Raw genomic sequence first — 21,126 nt, forward strand, 5'->3', positions numbered from 1 at the left:
TGGAATCCATTTTGTTTAATGTTATTTAAAAAAAAAAAGTCAGGAGACTATTACAACAGAAGTGATTAAAACGCAATTACACTCGCCATTCCACTATCTAAACAGTCGAGAGTCGCTTTCCTATTCAGACGGTGGAAAGTTTGGGGAGGGAAGGGAACTGGAGGATAAGAGACATAAAAAAAAATCCTTGCGTCATGTTTTCTCTTCTACATTTTAAAGCTGTTCTCACAGAGACGGCTTCTACCACACGCTTCAGGAAATTCAGTTGTAAATAAAATTGAACCTGCCAGAGAATGGGGACAAAAACGAATTATTAATCCACAAGTATTCAAAGAGAGAAGTCCAGTCATAAAAAGGGAAGAGAATTTTCTAGCATCAGCTTTCTGCACCTGATCAAATGGACTGCAGTCAATGAAACCCTATATGAGATTTTTTCCCCCAGTTAGTCTCAAAGGTACTACTGAATTCCTTTATATCTTTTTAATCCTTAAGAGGGTAACGAACTGTATGTGCATTTAGGCAATGGCCTTCTTTTCTATCTCCAAAGAATCCTTCCCATGTTCTTCTGCTGAACCCTGAGCACTATACAAGATTAATGAGCATATTTTCTCTCATATGCTTGGTTCACAAAGAGCAACTGCTGAGCCTCCTGAGCGTAGGTCAAGCGTCCAGGTATTGCAGAGGAAAATCAAGCTATGGAAATGAAAGCTGCATCCAGGAAGTCTGTTCCCCATTAGTGAACTTAGTATTATTTTTCACATACATACATCATTTATTATGAACAACAACTTCTTATTAAAAAGACTGAAAAGGTTTTCAGGGAATTGTGGGCTGGCCTAGAATATACTTTGGAAAACCGATGCCCTTCTGTCCTAGAACCCAAATGCCTAGTCTGTAAATTAATTAATCAAGTAAATGTATTTTATGTTCTATCGATATAAGTAGCCTGATGATGCACATGGTTGTGCTGAAATGTCTTGTGCTGCCATTTTACTACAGTACATTCGTTATTACTAATTAATACACATTTGCCATTTATGAAGGAGTGGAAAGCTTGACCTATTGACTCTACAGCTCTGGCCCACCTCCACCCCAAAATGGTTCTCTCAGTCAACTGGTCTCCACAGAAGCAAGGGAAGGACCCCCCAAAAAAGCATCTCCATGTTATGCAGATAGTGGAAACCAGCATACAGGGGAAGCCATGGATACTCTACCTGCTCAAAAGCTGAGGAAGGCTGGAAATGATCGGCCCATAGCCTGGTGCATTGTCATAGAGTTCAAACAATGGAGCAGCTACCAGCTTGTAATTTTTAGGGACGGCGAACAAAGCTAGAAGAAACCAAAGAGGAGACTAATAAAAGACAAGTTGGTTTGAGTCAAGGACAAAAATTAACAAGAATAAACATTAACAAAAATTTACAACAGCGTGTGTTTCTTCTTCAGGTTTCTCTTTATGGTACATGCTATCTTGCCGAGGCTTTTATTCACATTGAAACATAAAACAATGTCAGAATTAAACATAAAACCAAAGATGTAACAGAATGCTTACCCTTTTCTTGAAGCTGAACTAAAAAGAGCTTCTTGTGCTCTTTTGGTTTTGTAATGTGAGCAGGAATATATGGATACTGTGGGAAACAATGTAAGAAGTACACTTAGTTAGTGCCTATGAATATTTCTCCTGAAATCACAAGTACAAATAACTGTATTGAAGACATCTAGCAAGGATGTGGCTACACAAGGCCACACAACTTCTGTCTCTGCTCTACAGTATATCAGGGATGTTCAGACACTTATATCCAAACTCTCCTTTGGTAGCCAACAATACAGAAGGACAGGGATGTGGACTACATATCCAAAAACAAACAATTAGCAATGGTAACGTTAACTTCCATCTTCACCTGTGGGGGCTCAAAATTCGGTCGCCACCAGTTGCCAATGCAGTCATCAATGACCCAGTCTTGCTGTACTCCATCTTGACGACCCAGTATCTGTCAAAACACAGACGATGCAAGAAAAATCCTCACATGCTCCTTGCAATACCAGATGGAGATGGGATATCACATATTAAGTTCAACAGAATAGTGTAAACCCCTTAATACTTATCGTCAGTGTGAATGAGTTGAAGGACATGTAAACAATGAAGAACTTTATTAACTGATTAAGAAGAAATGGTGTACGCTATAACTATGCAGGTTGAGCCTCCCTTATCCAAAATGTTTAGGGTCAGAAGTGTTTCGAATTTCAGATTTTTCTTCCAAACTCTGGAATATTTGCTTATACATAGGAGATATCTTGGAGATGGGGCCCAGGTCTAAACATGAAATTCATTTATATTTCCTATACTCCTTGTGTACATAGCCTGAAGATAACTGCATATACATTTGTATATATTGTGTGTATGAAACAATGCGTACACTGAACCATCAGAAAGCAAAAGTGTTACTGTCTCAGCCACTCATATACACAATTGAAGGAGACTCAGTGTACAATTTGCAACAAGAATGTAAGCTTTTTTTAAATTACTTTAAAAATACATTTTTAGTTACAATTAACTTTCTTACTAGCTCAAAAAAAATGAGGAAACAGAATTATGAACTTCACAGTAGTTACTTTAATCAAACTTTCCATGTGCTTCTGCTTCTCTTCTCATTGCAAGAATTCAAATGTCCAGCAACTGTGGCTCTCTCAAGGCTTTTGGACTGCAACTCTCATCATCCCATGTAACCAGGGATGATAGGAGTTGTGCACCTGGAGGGCTGCACCTGTCCAACCCAAATTTAAAGATGACCCTGTTCAATCCCAAATAGCCACCATCCACCAAAGGAGGAGAAATAACTTCATATTTATTTAAAAGCTGTGGTGTCCAAACTATGGAAGGAATGCTCCAATGAGGGACTGCACTGTTTTGTAGAGAGCAGAGGAGCTTAAAATTCAAGTGTATACTTACAGCACTTTACCAAACATGGCTTTCCAGGACAAAGGAAAAAAACCTACCAAAGTATTTCTGTGCACAGAGACATAGTGTATTTATACCCTGCTCCTTGGCCACAAAAGCTCTCAGAACGGCTTACAAATTTCCTTCCATCAACATAGTAGTTCCCAGACAGCAGACTTCAAGCTTGTTGAATCCGCTTTGGTTTCTTTTCTTTCATACTATCACTAGAACCCCAAGATCTACAAACAAAAGTACCTGCCATGAAATAAGTATGTTTAAAGTAAATGGGATTCTTTTCTCCAGACTACCAGAACTAAACAGAGCTCACAGCCATTCAGGACAAAATCCATTTGCCTCTATCAACCTTTCTCCATTTCTGCAATGAAATGTATAATGGTGTTGAAGAGACAGCAAGGGAGGTTAGCTCAATGCAACCGTAAATGGCTCCCTGTAATGCACCCTGATTCCTCATGTCAAAAACCCAAGCAAATGTGTTAGTTACCTCTGTCATTAAACGTTTGAGGCCTTCTACTTCATCTTCTCCGGGATTAAGTTCACCGCCTGGCCTGTCGATGAATACAAAAGACACACTTTAGGCACAAGCATAAACCAAGCAATATTTTAGAGGTAAGGCCCTATACAGACAGGCCAAAATAAAGCTGCTTCAGGTCACTTTGGAGGTATGCTGTTTCAATGATGCATGCGTCCTAAGAGTCTGGAAGCTGCACCAAAGCTGCACTCCAGTCCTTAGGAGTTGAGCATGGCTTTGGTGTGGCTTCTGGACTTTTAGGACGCATGTATCATTTAAACAGCATACCTCCAAAGTGACTCGAAGCAGCTTTATTTTGGCTTGTATCTGGCCGTAAATGTATTTATTAAGTTTGGGAAATGATAAATGATTAGTCCAAAGATTTGAAGGTAATACTGCAAACAGATAACGCAGGTTTTGAATTAAAATACATGCTCAGGAAGCGTCGTATGCTCGCAATGCTCACTTACAGTTTGAAGAAAGTGGTGCCCAGCTGCAAGAGCAAGACGTGGGGCAGCCGGTGTTCGTGGACGATGAGGACCCCTTCGACCGTCCTCCTCATGCCGATCTTGTCGAACTCCTCCCGCATGCGCTGGAAGCGTGCGGCCACTGAGCTGTCCTTCTCATACAGGGGCTCCTTGGTCCCAAAGGTGTAATTCGTGAGGGGATACCTGAAAGCATTCAGACCTTAGATATAGGCAAACCCACAACCTATTTCAAGACCTTCTCCCAGCTAGCTACCATTGCTGGCCAAACTGTATCTGATAACTGTGGGAAGAACTTCATTAAGGCTATTGGACAGAGGAATTGCTCTCAGACCTTTAGCCATCGATGTGTTGCTGGGTTCATTTCCCAGAATCACTGAACACTGGCTATGCTGGTTGTGGGTTTCTAGGAGCTGGAGTCCAACAACATTTGGAGGACTAAAGGCTGGGAATCATTAGGAATTTGCAAGGACAAAGAGAGGAAGGGAGATGATGTGCTGCACTTAAGTGTGATGGTCACACCGACCTCCCTAACATAAACCTGATAAGGAGCCATAGAACCATAGAACTGGAAGAGACCCCAAGAAAGGCCCTGACCTAGTCCAGCCCCCTTCTTCTGCCATGCAGGAACTCACAATCGAATCATCCCCTTTGACAGGTGGCCATCCAGCCTCCGTTTAAGGGCCTCCAAAGGAGGAGACTCCATCAGCTTCTGAGGAAGGAGTGTGTTCCACTCTCAATATAATATATATAGTACATTACATATATATATATATATAGGGAAGAGGAGGAGTGGCCTTTCCTTGTAATGGGGAGTAATGGGTTTTTTCCCCCTTTTACAAAAGCTGAAGCCTTGGGAAGCATAAATTACCCTATAAATATAACTACATCTCTCTCTCTCTCTATGTGTGTGTGTGTGTGTGTATATATATATATATATATATATATATATATGTTAGATAGATATATTATAACGGGAAGAGGAGGAGTGGCCCTTCCTCGTAATGGGGGATAATATCTTTTTTGCTTCTTTGGGAAACTTAAATTACCCTATAAATATAACATTATATACACATATACATATACATATATATAATTATCTAATAACGTAATCCTGGGAAGAGGAGGCGTGTGCCTTCCTTGCAACGGAGGGGAAGCCTCCATCTCTCTCCTCGGAACCTTCTCCTCCGCTGAGGGCCCTGCTGAGGGGAGGGAGGCAGGGAGGGAGGCAGGGTCGGCTCCACTCACAGGTTGATGGTCCTCTCGAGGGTGAGGGGCTTGCTTTGCTGGATGTACTTGTTCCCGAACTGGTTGACCCCTCGGGGCCACCCGGTCTGGGAGCGGTTGGGCGGCACGACGGACATGATCGAGGAGGAGGAGGAGGAGGAGGCAGAAGAGGCGCCGCCTCAAAGGGACACCGGCATCCCCGCCTCGCCTCACGCAAACCCGCCAAAGCCCACACCGGAAGGACTAGGCCGCACTTCCGGCGCCGGCGCCGCCGCTCTAGCCATCCGCGACGCCCTCAGCCGTCCGCTCTAGGCCATCGGAACAGACATAGAGAAGGATTCATCTAGCCAATGAGGACGCGCGAGGCAGGCACTTCGACTGCACTCTTCTCTTATTGGCTGTCAGGAACCGAACTCTCTCTCGCCGGCTGCCATTGGTCGCCCAGCCTGTGACCATTGGCTACCCGGGGACGTAAGTCCCGCCTCCTCCGCGGTGCATGCCGGGAGTGGTAGTCCCTTTCCCCTGAGGGGCGCATGGCTGATGATAGGGAACGATGAGCGAGAAGCGGCGCCTGAGACTTCCTGACGCCGGAGAAGGCGCCCAGAAGCGGCTCAAGAAGCGGGAGCCTCGGGCGGAGTTCTCTGCGGCGCTGAGGGAGCCTCGGCTGAAGGAGGAGGTGGCCGGGGCCTGGGCCCGAAAGGAGCCGCTCCGAAAGGGTAAGGCGCCGGAGCGTCTTCCACACAGAGAAGTTAACGCGGGTTGAAACCGCTTTCATCCCGGGATTTGTATATATTGCAGTAGCAGTGGGCCCATAGATTCCTATGCAAACAGGGAGAAGATTTTCACTTGAACCTGTTTTAAGATCAGTCTGGTCTTACTTTGACCTATTTTACTAATATCATTATCTATCTATAATATCAATCTGTAATTATATATATATATATATATATATATATATATATATAATACATTATTGTATTATATATTAATTATATATAATTATATATTATAATTAGTTATATCTCTCTCTCTACATAATATGTACAGTAATTATATATAATTATATATATTAGATATATACCATTTATATGCTATATATAGTATATATATATATATATATATATAGTATATATTTAATGTATATAATTATATATATTTATGTATTAATATTTATTTTTATATATAATAATTATTATATATCATATATATTATTATATATTAAACATTTATAATATTTAATATATAATAATATACATGATATATTATTATTATTATTATTATTATTATTATTATGGTATTTATGCCCTACTCTTCAACCCTAAAATAGATTAACCCTGTTTAACCCTATCATCATCATCATCATCATCATTATTAACCCTATTAAAATTACTATTAACCCTTTTCAAAAACAGATTAACCCTATTTTAAGATCAGTCTTAAAAGAGGTTAACCCTAAAATAGATTAACTCCATTGGACCCTATTATTATTATTATTATTATTATTATTATTATCTCTATTGAAATTACTATTAGCCCTGTTAAAATAGATTGACCCCATTTATCCCAATTATTATTAACCTTATTAAAATTACTCTTAACCCTATTAAAATAGATTAACCCCATTTAACCCTATTATTATTATTATTACTAGCCCTTTATAAAATTATTATTAACCCTATTAAAATAAATTCACTTCATTTAACCCTATTATTAGCCCTATTAAAATAGATTGGCCCAATGTGTTGTTAGCTGCCTTGGGTCCCACTTTGGGAGAAAGGCGGGATACAAATGAAATTAATAATCGTAATCATAATTGTTTTAAGATCAGTCTTCTTGTCAAGGTAGCTTTGCTCGAATAGTTATGCCCCAAATGCAAAGAACCCAGAACAGCTGTTTAAGGGGACTTTTTGTGTCTTTCTCCAGAGTCCGTTTCGCTGGATCCGGTCCCTTTCCAGCATTGCCTCCTCCCAAATTTCATCCCGAAGGAGAGCTTCCTAGAAGAGCTGCGGAAGGAACTCTTGAGCCTGGATTTCCACAAAAAGAGCAACGACTTGTACAAATTCAAACAGGTACTTTGTTTGGAGCCAACTGGCATCCATAGCTTTTTGTGGGGTTTTGGGACTATGTGGCCATGTTCTAGAAGAGGTCATTCCTGACATTTCGCCGGCATCTGTGGCTGGCATCCCTTTCTCTGAGCCACAGATGCTGACATAACGCCAGGAAGAAACTCTTCTAGAACGTGGCCACATAGCCCCAAAAGCCCCACAATAAACTATAGGTACTTTATTTGGGACGCCGTATCCATCCTTTGAGAGACGGCATTGGTTTGAGCATTGGACTATGACTCTGGAAAAGACCAGGGTTTGAATCTCCGCTCAGCCTCAGCTGAATATGACTTATAAACTGTGAAGCTGAAGGCTTTCATGGCTGGCATCCATAGGTTTTTGTGGGTTTTTCGGACCATGTGGCCATGTTCTAGAAGAGTTTATTCCTGACGTTTCGCCAGCATCTCTGGCTGGCATTTCTCTGAAGATGCCAGCCACAGATGCTGGCGAAACGTCAGGAAGAAACCCTCCTAGAACATGGCCACTTTGCCTGAAAACACCACAAAACTATAGGTACTTTATTTATTTGGGACGCCCTATCCATCCTTTGAGAGACGGCATTGGTTTGAGTGTTGGACTATGACTCTGAAGGAGACCAGGGTTCGAATCCTCACTCAACCTCAGCTGAATATGACTTATAAACTGTGAAGCTGAAGGCTTTCATGGCCGGCAGCAATAGGTTTTTGTGGCTTTTTCAGGCATATTTGTCAAATCCATTTACAAACTACCATTGCCTGAAAAAACCCATGTCCTAGAAGAGTTCTCCTAGGATCTAGGAGTCCAATAGACCGCAAGTCGAAGAGGTCTCTCTGACAGACCGCAAAAAATTAACAATTAAAAAACAAACTAAACAAATAAAGATATTTATTATAATTTTTATTAAACTTAAAATGAAACCTAGGCCATTTTATTTTTGAGCCTTTGCGTGGGTTTTAACCATCTCCAAATAAAAGCAAAAGCAGTATTAAAATTTGCTGGGAGGGGATTGGGATTGGGTTTAAATTCAAGTTTGGTTTCTTCAATGATTCCCACTTTCGGCAGACAAGGCCTTTTTCGTTCCACGCTTTTCACTGTTCTGGGTCAGGCTGGTCCTGTGAAAACCAAAGAGAAATGGAGAGTGAAATAAGAAGAAGATGAGTTTTAGGTACAGGAATATTTACCTCTTCTTTATCTTTTTGAAAGAGAGTGATCATAAAGAATGATGGCAATTAACAGAATAGGTCAAAAAATGTTATGATGTTTAAAGCTAAGGAAACAATGGAAGTTTTGTAAATTGATTTGACAAATCGCATGAAGCATTAGTGTTCTTATTTTAATTTTATTGTGAAATGTATAATATAAAATTATTATTATTACTTAAAAACGAAGAAGAAGGAGGAGGAGTCTGATACCTGTTCTGGCATTTCCACTTGGTTTCTTTCCTCTTCTTGTGGTGGACGCTCTCCTAAACCTTCTAAAGCTGCCTCTTGACGATACCTTTCACAAACTTTCCTCAATTCTGGAATAATAATAATAGTAATAATAATGCTTTCATTCCACACACTGATCAAAACTCAAGCCGCAGATGTGGAGGAGGAACCGAGTTGTTAGAAAGGACGGTGTGACGTACCGGCATTTTCCCTCGTCAGCCTCTCATTGTGGTCTTCCACGAATCTGTTCAGGAGCTTGAAATAGTCTTTCAACAGTTTCTTTTTTTGAGGAGCGTGTTCGAGGCACCAGTCAAACATTTCCTCAGCCATGAGGATGGATCTGAAAAAAGAAAACAAGATGGAATAGATTGCAATTTTTAAAGTTTCAAAAGTTGGAGTGATTCACGCGCCTTTTTTCGTTCCATCATCCGCTTTGCGACCAACGCGATCCATTCCCACTGAAAGAAAGGAGTTGGTCTTTCTCCTCTGAGGCTGAGAGACAGTGGTCACCCAGTGGCCGAGCGGAAGAGGATTCGAACCCGGCTCTCCAGAGTCAGAGTCCAACGCTCAAACCGCTATGCCACCAAGCCCTTTGAAAATGTTGCTATTGTTTTAAACGGTCTTTTTGAATGGATGTTAGAGCCAGTGTGGTTTGAGTGTCAGACTACGACTCTGGAGGAGACCAGGGTTCGAATCCCCGCTCAGCCACTGGAAGACCTTGGGCAAGAAGCCACCCTTTCTCAGCAATGATGCTGAGAGACCAATTGGGTCTGTAGCAGTTCATTCTGCCTCCTCTCCATGTTTTTCTTGCCATCCTTTCTTCAACTATTATTTCTAAAGAGGGGAGAAATTGCTCTTTGGTGCCAAAACCTGGCCAGCTGGTAGTTGAAGAAGCCACTCCAGTGGGCTCTCTTTCAGCCTGGTTTTCCCAATTCTCTTTTGCCTTTACGATAATGGGGTGAGAATTATATCATCTCTCCTCCAAGTTAAGCAAAGGGGCAATGATGTGGTCGGTCAGGATCCCTCACCTAGGAGTAACAGAGATTGAGAGATGATGGCCCAAGGCGGATAATGCGCTTGGGAGAAGTGTAGAGGCTTCCAAGGCACAAGATGGATGGAGAGGTCGGCAGTTGTTGCTTGCCTCACTGTCCCTTAGGAAGACAGTTAAGTCTAGGCGATGACCGTTGACCAAGAACATCCAGAGATCTGGAACTCCATGGCATTCTGAGTCGTGGAAGGATGCTTAGCCAATAGCAGTAGAGGATATGGTTCTTTTTCTAATCTCAGCTGAAGATGACTTGAATCTGTTTTTGTAATGTAACTACTCCTAAGTAATGCCTGAAGGAAGGTGCCTTCCTGGACAAGATCCCCTTTCACTAATGTAAGATTGGTTGCTGAGAATAAAAGCTTTCCTGAAAGATCTTTTCCATGTGTCCACATTCTTTGCACATGCCTTTGCACATGTGTGCGTGCGCATGTCCATGTATGTAGGCTTCTCATCTCCCATGAGATAAGGAAGCAATAATAATAGTAGTTATTATTATTATTATTATTATTATTATTATTTCTACCCAGCCTCTCCAACAAGATTGAGGTGACATCAATAAAATCCATACAGGACAATCTAATAAAATCCTACAACCCCCCTTAACCCCAAATCCACAACAGTAAGCAGAAACATAACAATAACTAAAATTAAAATGCAATTAAGATCATTGAAAATGATTACTAAGACCAAGAAATAGGGCCGTCAATGGATAGTCAGTAGGACTATCTTTACCTTGCATTCATGTCTTTTCTAGCGAGTTATGCTTTCTCATGCGGCGACCAAAGGACAGTCTGGCCTCCATATCCATGGCTTGAAAATATTTTTAACATATCAAAATTTCAAAAAGCAAAAATCACTGAGTAAATCAGTAGGGAGTGGTAGCGAGATCGAATTTGGGAGCCCCCTCTCCTACTCAAGAGCAGGAGGCAGGAACTGAGTGTTACAGATGGCAACTTGAAAAGCTGGCTTGTGGTTTTGGGACTGGATTTGGCTTTGGGGGCTTCAAGAGAAATGCCTGGATAAACAACACCAAGACATTTATTTTCCCTTTGTTGTAATAAAAGCCATAGGGAGCACAGTCAGAAAAGCGGTAACTTCTGTTTCCTTTTCCATGAGCAAAGTCAGAAGACCTGAAGAAGAGAAGAGAGCCTCACATTGCTGCTTTAAGGTAAAATTGCCATTTTATACAAAGCCAAAGGCTATTTTGAGTTGTGATTGCCCCATCAAACAAGGTTCATGGTGTTTATTCCTGATGTGTTTATTCCAGAAGAGTTTATTCCTGATGTTTTGCCAGTATCTGTGGCTGGCATCTTCAGAGAATGCTGGCACGGAAGTGAGCGGGGTGTATATATATTGTAGGGAGGAGTGATTTCCATGTTAATCTGTGTATTGTTCAGAGATGCTGGTGAAAACGTCAGGAATAAACTCTTCTAGAACATGGTCACATAGCCTGAAAAACCCACAAAAAACTAAGGTCCATGTATGTTCAGCATTCTGCCCAGAACACTTAGCACTTGCAACCATTGTCCTCTGCAACAGATTTAGAAAGCTTATGCCAAATTGCTCTGTTGTCTGGAAGGCTCTGCTTGCATGCTTTATGTTGGCCATTCAGTTTAAAGTGTGTGTCTATTGAGAGCCTTCTGAATGTACTGGAACTTAACTCTGAGTCAAACATTTTCACTCTTAAGAGGAAGGCAGTGGTGAACCTCTGAATAAATCTTGCCAAGAAGAGCCTAGAAAAGCTATAGTAGGAGTCAACTTGAGGACACATAACAAAACCACCTGCCCTACTCAGCCTTCATCTGATTCTTAAAAATCCTGTTCTAGAGACCTTGCCAATAGATTGTGTCCATTTGCCACTAAGGTGAAAACAGGTGGCAGAAGATCAGGTCTAATCCCACTGGCATCAGAAGTTATATTTTTCTTGCTGTCATTCTGTGTCTCCTTCCCTCTTTTAGAAAAGTCCTCTTCGAAGAGTTCCGGGCTTGGCTTTCTGACGTGACCCAAGTGGAGCTGGAACCGACTGTCGATCTCTCCTGTGCGAAATATGAATATACAGGTGAGCAACCTCCCTGCAGGGTCCGTTGCAGAGAAGAGCTCATTGTGCGGATTTGAAGACAACATCTCAGAGCTTCGGGTTCAAGTAAAAGATGACACATTGATAGTTTGGCTGGTGTGCGCTGCAAACACAGCCCTTAGTCTCCCAAGGTGCACATAACAAACATCTAAACCCTGTGCCATTGCAGATACCCTTCTCTGCCATGATGACGAATTGGAGGGTCGACGAATTGCCTTCATCCTTTATCTTGTGCCTCCATGGGATGAGAGTGACGGAGGCACCCTGGATCTCTTCAGCACAGATGGTACGTGAAAAACTGTGAACCAGTTCCTCCTCTTGCACTCATTCATTCATGCATGCATGCATGCACTCATTCATGCAAGATCTGGTCCTCCTGATCTTCAACCTCCAAAATTCGTGACCATTTGCCAGTCTGGCTAGGTCTTGAAGTTTTTCTCTGCAGCTCCCTATCAATCCTAGCCAGACAAGCCAATGGAGAGGGATTGTAACCCAAAAATATTTGGAAAGCCTCCTAGCCCTGCTCTGTATGAAACTAGAAGTGACTGGAAAAGGGCCTCAGGGGCCACATGCAATCTGTGAAACCCATGATCCCACCCCAGTTCTTCCTTGGTTTTGTGGTCTGTCTGGAGCTTGTGGTAGAAGTGTGATAGGTAATTCTGCTGAATGTAACTGTTCAGTATGTTCCTTCATTTCTCCTGGCAGAACACTTCCAGCCTTTGCAGATTGTCAAGTCCTTGGTCCCTTCATGGAATTCACTCGCATTCTTCGAAGTCTCGCCCATCTCTTTCCATCAGGCAAGAAACGTCTTTGTTTTTGATCTCTCTTGTCCTGGAGGTGGACTAAGAGAAGGTTGATCCTTTTAGCTGTTGCAACTCTTATGCAAGCTTTCTTGATCTTTCTTCTCAAGTAGACAGAGAGTGGGAATCAGAATTTGGTTTTTCAGGGTGAAAACACTGACCTAAACTTCTAGCAGCTTTTCTTTGTCCTGAATTAAAATGTTCCTTTATTTCTAACCTCCCTGGAGGATGACTTTTAAAGTATGATGTGTGTTTTATTTGCTTTGTTTCTTTGCTTTGAGCTACCCGCATAGCCGATGATCACACAATTCCTGGTCCACAGTTTCTGCTTCTGACGGGGCCCTTTGGCTCATTCCCAATTGTCCATATGTAACTTCTTTCATCAGTTTTATTTTTGAATATTGCTTCATGACCCAGTCTTTGGGATGTAGTAGGACAAAAGTCCTAAGTCGGTACAGGTATACCTTTACCCATTTGTAATCTTTAACAAGACCTGTGTCAGAAAAACCAATGTTAAGAGCATCTTCTTGTGATTCCTGCCCTTTCGGCTTTCCCATTCCCAGGTATCCGAAGTTCTTTCCAAACACAAGTGCCGTTTGTCTGTGAGCGGCTGGTTTCACGGTCCCTCAGTCACAAGGCCGCCTCGGCATGCGGAGCCCCCTCTCCTCCGGAGCCCCCACATCCCTCACGATGTAAGCAAACCCTGTTTTCTGTGTCTGTTTGGCTTCCACTAACCTTGTCCCAAAATGTTCGCACTGCTTTACTCCGACATATTTAAGAAAAACCTAGTTTTGATGCTCTTCCTCCTTTCTGCCAAATGTTTTTGCATCCCAAAGAATCCTTTGGGATAGAAGTTAATTCCCCTGGAGTTGCTGGGAGATGGGAAGGAGATGGTGTGGGTTTATAACAGGGATTAGCAACTGGGAACCCATGCCCCAAATGAGGGGCCAGTGATTTTAATAGGACCGTGGCAACCTTGCTAAATTTTAAGACATGCTAATTGTTTCAATTTGTACCCTAAAACATGCCCACCCACCCCCTCATTTAATTTTTCCTTAGCATGAAATCTTGTACAACTGGATCAATCCCATTTACCTGGAGATAGATGCGCAGGCCCGGATCCAGGAAGAATTTGAGGATCGGTCAGAGATCTTACTGAAGGATTTTCTCCAGGTGGGTTTTGGTAGCTCAGTTCAGAAGGAAATACAACTATAGGTCCATCAGGGTTTACTCCTATGCACATGTTTTAGGAATCCAGTCAAAGTGATTTTTTTCACTTGGACACCTAGAAAGCTCTGAAGTTAAATAAAATTGATTTTAAATTCATTGATCACTGAAAACCACTAAGATCCATTTAAAAACCAAGTGGGAAGCCTAGAGGGAACTGTAATGCGTATAGAACGGTCATCAAATTAGGCAACAGTCAATGGATAAAGAGACAGGATTTCCACAGCTCAGGTGCCACCACCAAGAAAGTAACTTATGGCCATCAATAGGTGAGGTACATGGTCCTCCCACTTATTTGTATGGGTTTCAGTTCAGCTCTGACTTTGTTGTTGTGTGTTTTCAAGTCATTTCCAACTTATGGTGATCCTCAGGCAAGCATATCACAGGATTTTCTTGGCAAGAAGTTGTTAGAAGGGGTTTGCCATTGCCTTCCTCTGAACTTGAGAGAGTGTGACCTGAGAGTTTCTGTGGCTGAGTGGGGATTCCAGCTCTGTTCTCCTGGAGTCCAGCATTCAGACCACTGTTCCACACTGGTACTTTCAGATCTAATTTATTCCAATTGAAAACTGCTTTCACCTAGCTATGGACAAAACCCAGACTGAAGAACAGAACCCAGAATGCTTATTGCTGTTATTGGTAAAATCATGGCCTTGTTTCAATGTGCTTGATTTGCAGAAAGACAAATTTCAATTGCTCTGCAAAGCTCTGAAGACGGAAGAAGTCAGATGGAGTATCCGAGGGCCTCCTAACAAAAGGTAGCACTGTCTCACGTCTCTTTGGTCAGCTCTGCTCATCATTGTTGTTATTTGCTATCAAGTTGAATTCGACTTATGGCACCCCTATGAATGAGAGACCCTGGTCATCAACTGACCTTCTTGGGTCTTGCAGACTCAGGGCTGTGGCTTCCTTGAGATGAATCGTGTAATTCAGTCTTCCTCTTTCCATGCTGCCTTCTACATTTCTGCATTATATTTTCCATTGAGTCCCATTATTTCATGACATGTCCAAAGCATGACAACTTCAGTTTAGTTATCTTCACTTTCAGGTTTGATTTGCTTTAAGACCCATCCATCTTTTTAACAATGCATGGGATCCACAAAACTCCTCTCTATCAGATTTCACTTGAATTGATCCTCTTCCTCAATTTTTCCCCACTGTCCAGCTTTCACATACATCCATACATTGAAACTAGAGAAGGCTCTGTTCATCCTAACCAAAAATCTGTGGTGTATTTGAGCAATATCTCATGAAGATAGAATTTGGCAATTTGAAAATTTCCTTTATTACAAATGATAGTTTTTATATGATCACAGAAGGCATTGTGCAAATATATAAGCACTGCTTCTTAAAATCCTAGGAGGCTAAGCAGAACTCTTAGAGAGATAGAATTGGGACTACAGTGTCTTCCAAGGTTTAATATAACATCCCCATTACTGATATTCTTTCTGCTGGCCCTAAAAAGAGAAATTGTGCGGTAGAATGGAGGGACAACTCTTCCTCGGAGTTATGGGTCAGAGAGGGATCGTAAAAGCCCTCAAGTGCCATTTTGAGATCCTCAAGAGACTGAACATGAGGATGAAGATATGATAAGCCCATCACCCAATTCCCACCAAAACCAGAATACATGTTGGAAATGAGTGAGATGGGCATTACTTGCACAAAGTAGTCTGTCTATATAATGTGGGTTACGTTGGTGCGGAATCTGAACATTCTTGTTGTCTTTAGGCATTATGAAAAAGCAGAAGAGGAGAACTTGCCAGCCATCTTGAAAGGCGGCATGGAACTGTTCCGCTCAGAGGCCTTGTTCCTGCTCCTCTCCAACTTCACAGGATTGAAACTGCATTTCTTGGCTCCTGGGGAGGAAGAGGAAGGAGAAGAAGGAAGAGCGGCAGGAGGGAGTTCCTCCAAAGGCACACAAGGACAGATCAGTCAGGAAGGAAATGATAGTAGAGATGGCACAGAAGACCCTGGACAGATCCTTGAAAATCAGAATCACAGGCAAGAGACTGGTATGTAAAGCAGCCAGATTTAGGTGCTGTGCTGACTTTTCTGAAGCAACCCCTGGTTCATGGTGCATTTGTCATAAAAAGCTCAGAGCCCATTTCCTGTTCTAAAAGTTGTAGGTTTGGAAGTGAAAATCAAGTCCCATCCTGCCAAGGCACTTGATTTTATTTATCACACACAGGTTTTTTGAAAATGGATGTTTCAAGCAGACAGGGCTTTTCGAATCCTTGGGAATACATACAAAGGCATAGAACGTGGTATTGGACACCAAATCCATTTCATAAACAAGGCTCTGGCCATTGTGGCTGTGAGAGGATAGTTAAGAATGCCTAAGCAACATCTGTTGAAATAAAGCCAGAAGGTTTGCTTGGTTTCTTGCCACTTGTTCATGACTAGTAAACCAGAATGAATTCTGCAAAATGAGAGCAGTTGTGCCTACTAACTTGAGGGCTCTCCACTGGGTCATGGGGCATTAAAGAGCTCTTTGTCTCTGAATCGGCAAGATGCCCAAGTACTGTATAATATACTCATGTATAAGTCTAGAAATTTTGGTCAAAAATTGACCCCAAAAGCCTGGGTTGTCTTATCCATGGGTCAATATAAGTACTGTACTTTAAAGAAATAAGCCATCCCCTGGGGAAAGGCAAGAGGGTAATCTGTCCTGGAAGCCTCTAGTCTTATCCATCCAGTATTTAGGGTGAACACAAACCTGCTGGAATTTTGTATGTTTCTAGGCATCATTTTCCTTTGCTTCATCCTTTAGATCCTTTGTTACATGCCCCTAAGTTTTGCCCTCAACCACGCGTCATATCAAAATCCATAATTTTTGGACGCAAAACCTGCTCTCGACTTATACATGAGGTCGACTTATAGTCGAGTATATATGGATGGAAGGCCTCTGGGGCTAACCTGTTCTTATCATAGGGCTGTAAATGAAAAGAATATTTATTCTCAATTCCCCATTTTAGGCTCAAGTGTCCCTCTGTGTGCTGGAGAGCTGAGACATTGGACGAAGGGTTGCTATAGCCTAGTCCATGATGCTGAAGGGACAGAATTCGCCCTGGACCTACTGTTCTTCTGTGGATGTCAAGGTCAGTTTCATACTACGATGCTAAATGCAGTTTCATACTAGAAGCCTGGAACTGTACTGCCTTCCATGATGTATTTCTCCCCTGCCTTCCACTATATATATGTAGCCACACTGCAGAATTAAAACACTTTGACACTGCTTTGACTGCCTGATTCTGTCCTGTGGAATCATGGGATTTGTAGTTTGCTGAGGCACCAGAGCGCTCTCATAGACCAGGCTGAATGCCAAACTACAAAATCCCAGGATGTCACAGGATAGAGTCATGGCAGTTAAGGTGGCTGGGTTGGCTCACTTAGTCCAACAACTAGGCTAGGTCTTATTTCTGTTACTGGTAATACATTATTTTTGTTCAAGATGCCCCAAGACCTTTTGCTTTTAAATTCAAAGAGGTTGAATATGGCATAAGTGTTTTACTAGATGCACAAAAGCTTATGACTTGGTAAATATGTTCATCTTGTTAATATGCAACAGATTAACGTAATTGTCCCTCTGTAAATTGTCTTGTAGACCACGAATTGCTTTAAAATCATAAGCTACACCTAGAAGGCTCTAAATGGGCAGAATCTGTATTTAAACCAAACGTGATGGTTGAGCAGTATGTTGGAAACGGTTACCAAATTAGCGAATAACCATGGTTTCTCATTTGTTTCAAGACTGGGACGTAGAATCCGGTGGTTTTACTTCATACATTGCAAAAGGTGAAGATGAAGAAGTAAGTCTCATTCTTTCTCTTCCTTCTGAAGTGGATGGGGGGGAGGGTACCTTGAATAAATCATAGCCCATTTTGAAAGCTATTTCAAACCTACAGAATCCTCTCTACAATGGACATTGGGGCTGGAGAAGGCTGCTTTAAATACAGTGAACAAGAGTCCAGAGTTAGCAAGCCTCTAGTGAGAGCTGTGTAGTATTGATCCAGATAGTTGCTGGAGATTGAATGCCTTAACACACACTGGATAAGGGATATTAGTTATATACCTTCACCTGCTCCGCAAAAGTAACTTGTATTATTTCTTTCAAGAGAATTTCAGTGTCATTTCAGCTTAGAAAACAAGGCCCAGAGACTTTTAACATCAAGTGCCTTCTTTAACCTGAAGCTGTGGAGGATCTCCTTTTGTAAACACAGTCTGCAGAAGTAAATACCATTTTGTCCTCCTTAACCCTTCTCTTTTTGCTTGCTCTCCTAGCTGCTGACCGTGAATCCAGAGGACAACTGCTTAGCCTTGATTTATAGAGATCGAGAAACGTTGAAATTTGTGAAGTACGTAAACCACTGTAGTTTGAAGCCGACGGCAACGCAGCCTGAACACGCTGGATTCTGGGACTTCAGCTTTGTTTACTATGAATGATACGTGGCACGGTAATGTGGCAGAAGATCCTATTACCTATGATAAAGCTCAATGGGGACAGTTTTTGTTTTAGGCTAAGACCATGTTGTGCGATTTCTTCATCCCTGCTGTCCTAATTGAAATTAATTCTGTGCCTCTACCATTGTTGCCTTTAGGGAACATGGGTTTCAGTCCTGGTCTTGAAGTCTGAAGACATTACTAGCTACTCAAGACAGCTTCAGTATAATATCTATAAATGGTTTGAATATTGTTAGTGTGAGAACTGGGGCATATTATTACTTGTGTACAAGAATGTTCCATGCCTCCATCTAGAAAATATTGGAAGGTGCTTTGAGATAACAGGTACTGGGTATAAAATTCATACTGTTTTGCTTCCAACAGAAATTGGGGAAGCGCTCTTAAAAGAAGCAGCTGGCATTCTATGCGATGCCCAGGATCTGTTTAACATCAAAAATACATGGGGCTTGGCAACACCATCCCGACGCATGCATTGCTAACAACACTTTAGGCATTCCTGCCGTCTTCTGATTCAGACACAACCCTACATCTAAAGCTAATATATGCCTTTGAGTTGTTTCCAACTTTCAGCGCTATCATGGGGTTTTCTCAGGTTGAGAGGATGTGATTCCCCCAAAGGGAATCCATTAGGTTTCCATGGCCAAGTGGGGGAACTGAAGCCTGATCTCCAGTCATAGTTCAAGGCTTAAACCACTACACCACACTGCCTCTTTTCTTTTAAGCAATCCCTCGAAGGTCACTTGGAAATGGAAAATTAAACTCGCATCTCTTGATCCAAAGAGTTGCTATCTTCAGTACACAGGTTTTGGCTACTTCTGAGCTCATTTCAAGGGGTTATTTAAATAACTGCCGTATAGACAGTCCTGTTTTGGGTTCTTTAGAGGGGACCAGTCCTCAGGCGGCCCATCCGCTGTTTTAGGTCGATGTCATCGTGACGTCACATGACTCCTGAACCCTACACAAATGAAATAGCAGGGATCAGGGTAGTAATCATCACAAGATTCCCACGTCCGAAGGTAAGCCTTCGTGATGTTCCGGTCCGTGTCCAGTCAAATAAAACGGAAAGGCCATCCGTACCTTATCCGCAAGTCATATCCGGTAATGCCCTCTGTACCTTGTCTGCAAGTCATATCCGATGCAATGTCACAATGTTACTCGTCTGGGGAAGCCCAACTCGGCCTTAAGGTCACCACTCGAAAAGCCTCCTGTCCTGGAGCCTCCAGTACGGTGCCAAATGGCCTTTAGGGCAATTATAGTGCCAGATAGAGCACTATGTGCAGAGCACTAATGCACTGCAGATGTTAATGGGGGTTGACACAATCTCACTCTTCACCGAGTATGCTTTCCAGCAATACTCGTTACCAGCGGGGCCACAAGGAGGCGGTGAGATCCTTATTGGTGCCAACCCGTAACCATGAGAGTCATAGTTACTCCCGTCCTTAGAAAGTACCAGACATCTTACACACCAATCTAGGCAGCCTCTGCCCTTAACACACACAAACACACATACACACAAAATGCATCTGACGGATGCTCTTGATAATCGGAGTCATCATTGTCTGAAGTTTTCTTTCCCACTTTTTGAAGCTGGGAAGAGAACTTCTTCATTTGTCTCATCTCTGGAATACTCTGCTCCAGAGTTATCAGTTCCAGGCAAGGATCTTTGTTTTATTCCCCCTTTAACTCTGACAAGCAAAGCTAGCATCGCAGGGTTTGAGGCAGGTTTGGTTCTGTTTGGAAGGAGGTCACTGGGGGAATATTAAGTTCAGAGCTGGAGGTTTGACAAGGAAACGCATGACAGGTTGGCCTTACAATCGCCATAAGTTGGAAATGACTTGAAGGCACACAACAAACACAAATCAGCGAAGATATGACGAAACATTGATAAGCCCCCAGTGATCTCAGTACAAACATCACCAAACAAAGGTCCCTAATGAAGAGTTCCTCTCAAAGACATGGAAATGACACTTAAATGTATAGCCTGATGAGGAATAAGGAGAAATAGAATGGCTCCCAGTTGGCAAAAGGGGTCAAGTTTTATTCTGATTTTAGCTAGGCAAAGACTTATTGCTCCAGACTTTTCACACTGTCTTCATCTTCACTGTTCTTTAAGGAATCCGAGTCCAAAAAAGAGAAACACGTTGCCTTTCAAGTGGCTCCCGGTTGGCAAAGGGGTAAAGCTTTAGTCACACGTTTGCTTTTCACAACTGTTCACCTCCTGGGTCTTCTGGGTCAGGCTGGTCCTGTGAAAACCAAAGAGAAATGGTTAGTGAAATAAGAAGAAGATGAGTTTTAGGTACAGGAATATTTATCTCAGCTTTTTGTTTTGAAAGAGAGCAATCACAAAGAATGATGACAATTAACAGAATAGGTCAAAAAAGGTTATGAGGTTTATAGCTAAGGAAACAATTTTGTAAATTGTTTTGACAAACTGCATGAACCATTAGCGTTCTTATTTTAAATTTATTGTGAAATGTATAATATAAAATTATTATTATTACTTAAAAACAAAGAAGAAGGAGGAGTCTGATACCTGTTCTGGCATTTCCACTTTGTTTCTTTCCTCTTCTTGTGGTGGACGCTCTCCTGAATCTTCTAAAGCTGCCTCAAGATGCCTTTCACAAACTTTCTTCAATTCTGGAAATAATAATAATAATAATAATAATAATAATAATAATAATAATAATGCTTTCATTTCACATACTGATCAAAAGTCAAGCCACAAATGTGGAGGAGGAACCGAGTTGTTAGAAAGGAAGGTGTGATGTACCGGCAATTTCTCTCCTCAACAACTCTTTGTCATCTTCCCAGAATCTGTGCAGGAGA

General features: G+C 41.9%; 3 protein-coding genes across 4 annotated transcripts; 1 reads left to right on the forward strand and 2 right to left on the reverse strand.

Annotated features, from left to right (window-relative positions):
- LOC149306048 (cleavage and polyadenylation specificity factor subunit 5-like) lies at nt 1-5,428 on the reverse strand. The gene is made up of 7 exons (XM_089477076.1): nt 5,198-5,428; nt 3,935-4,135; nt 3,438-3,501; nt 1,899-1,988; nt 1,550-1,625; nt 1,215-1,329; nt 1-283 (listed from the first exon to the last, which is right to left on the reverse strand). The coding sequence occupies exons 1-7, from the start codon at nt 5,311-5,313 to the stop codon at nt 262-264; spliced, it is 684 nt and encodes a 227-aa protein (XP_089333202.1). The 5' UTR covers nt 5,314-5,428; the 3' UTR covers nt 1-261.
- A 267-nt stretch (nt 5,429-5,695) lies between these two features.
- Nucleotides 5,696-21,090, forward strand: LOC149306049 (prolyl 3-hydroxylase OGFOD1-like). Of its 2 annotated transcripts, XM_089540197.1 has the most exons (14): nt 5,696-5,892; nt 7,100-7,245; nt 10,860-10,906; nt 11,697-11,797; nt 11,985-12,101; nt 12,521-12,612; nt 13,179-13,307; nt 13,675-13,788; nt 14,518-14,597; nt 15,568-15,851; nt 16,815-16,937; nt 17,590-17,648; nt 18,121-18,293; nt 21,001-21,090. In XM_089540197.1, exons 1-13 carry the CDS (start codon nt 5,730-5,732, stop codon nt 18,280-18,282), a joined length of 1,617 nt encoding a protein of 538 aa, XP_089396323.1. In that variant the 5' UTR covers nt 5,696-5,729; the 3' UTR covers nt 18,283-18,293; nt 21,001-21,090. The 2 variants fall into 2 exon arrangements, with proteins under 2 accessions (XP_089396323.1, XP_089396322.1); XM_089540196.1 differs by lacking the exon at nt 21,001-21,090 and having other exon boundaries at nt 18,121-20,326.
- Nucleotides 8,141-10,019, reverse strand: LOC149306050 (uncharacterized). The gene is made up of 4 exons (XM_089540712.1): nt 9,719-10,019; nt 8,891-9,030; nt 8,673-8,779; nt 8,141-8,372 (listed from the first exon to the last, which is right to left on the reverse strand). The coding sequence occupies exons 1-4, from the start codon at nt 9,886-9,888 to the stop codon at nt 8,349-8,351; spliced, it is 441 nt and encodes a 146-aa protein (XP_089396838.1). The 5' UTR covers nt 9,889-10,019; the 3' UTR covers nt 8,141-8,348.
- Nucleotides 21,091-21,126: the final 36 nt, after the last annotated feature.

Source organism: Sceloporus occidentalis, unplaced genomic scaffold (assembly GCF_023333645.1).
Source record: "Sceloporus occidentalis isolate IW3139 unplaced genomic scaffold, rSceOcc1.0.p SCAF_10, whole genome shotgun sequence".
In the NCBI taxonomy this organism is placed as follows: domain Eukaryota; kingdom Metazoa; phylum Chordata; class Lepidosauria; order Squamata; family Phrynosomatidae; genus Sceloporus; species Sceloporus occidentalis.

What these genes read in the sequence shown, in the direction of transcription:
- LOC149306049 (XM_089540197.1), top strand. Translation starts at nt 5,730, where the DNA reads ATGAGCGAGAAGCGGCGCCTGAGACTTCCTGACGCCGGAGAAGGCGCC. An exon ending in ACTTGTACAAATTCAAACAG is followed by an intron (nt 7,246 to 10,859) that starts GTACTTTGTTTG and finishes CCATGAGCAAAG; the next exon opens with TCAGAAGACCTGAAGAAGAG. An exon ending in TACTGAAGGATTTTCTCCAG is followed by an intron (nt 13,789 to 14,517) that starts GTGGGTTTTGGT and finishes CTTGATTTGCAG; the next exon opens with AAAGACAAATTTCAATTGCT.
- LOC149306048 (XM_089477076.1), bottom strand. Translation starts at nt 5,313, where the DNA reads ATGTCCGTCGTGCCGCCCAACCGCTCCCAGACCGGGTGGCCCCGAGGG. An exon ending in GGCACCACTTTCTTCAAACT is followed by an intron (nt 3,502 to 3,934) that starts GTAAGTGAGCAT and finishes ATTCATCGACAG; the next exon opens with GCCAGGCGGTGAACTTAATC. An exon ending in TCAAACGTTTAATGACAGAG is followed by an intron (nt 1,989 to 3,437) that starts GTAACTAACACA and finishes GTGTTTTGACAG; the next exon opens with ATACTGGGTCGTCAAGATGG.
- LOC149306050 (XM_089540712.1), bottom strand. Translation starts at nt 9,888, where the DNA reads ATGTTCTTGGTCAACGGTCATCGCCTAGACTTAACTGTCTTCCTAAGG. An exon ending in TCAATCTCTGTTACTCCTAG is followed by an intron (nt 9,031 to 9,718) that starts GTGAGGGATCCT and finishes TTCTTTTTTCAG; the next exon opens with ATCCATCCTCATGGCTGAGG. An exon ending in GCTGACGAGGGAAAATGCCG is followed by an intron (nt 8,780 to 8,890) that starts GTACGTCACACC and finishes TTATTATTCCAG; the next exon opens with AATTGAGGAAAGTTTGTGAA.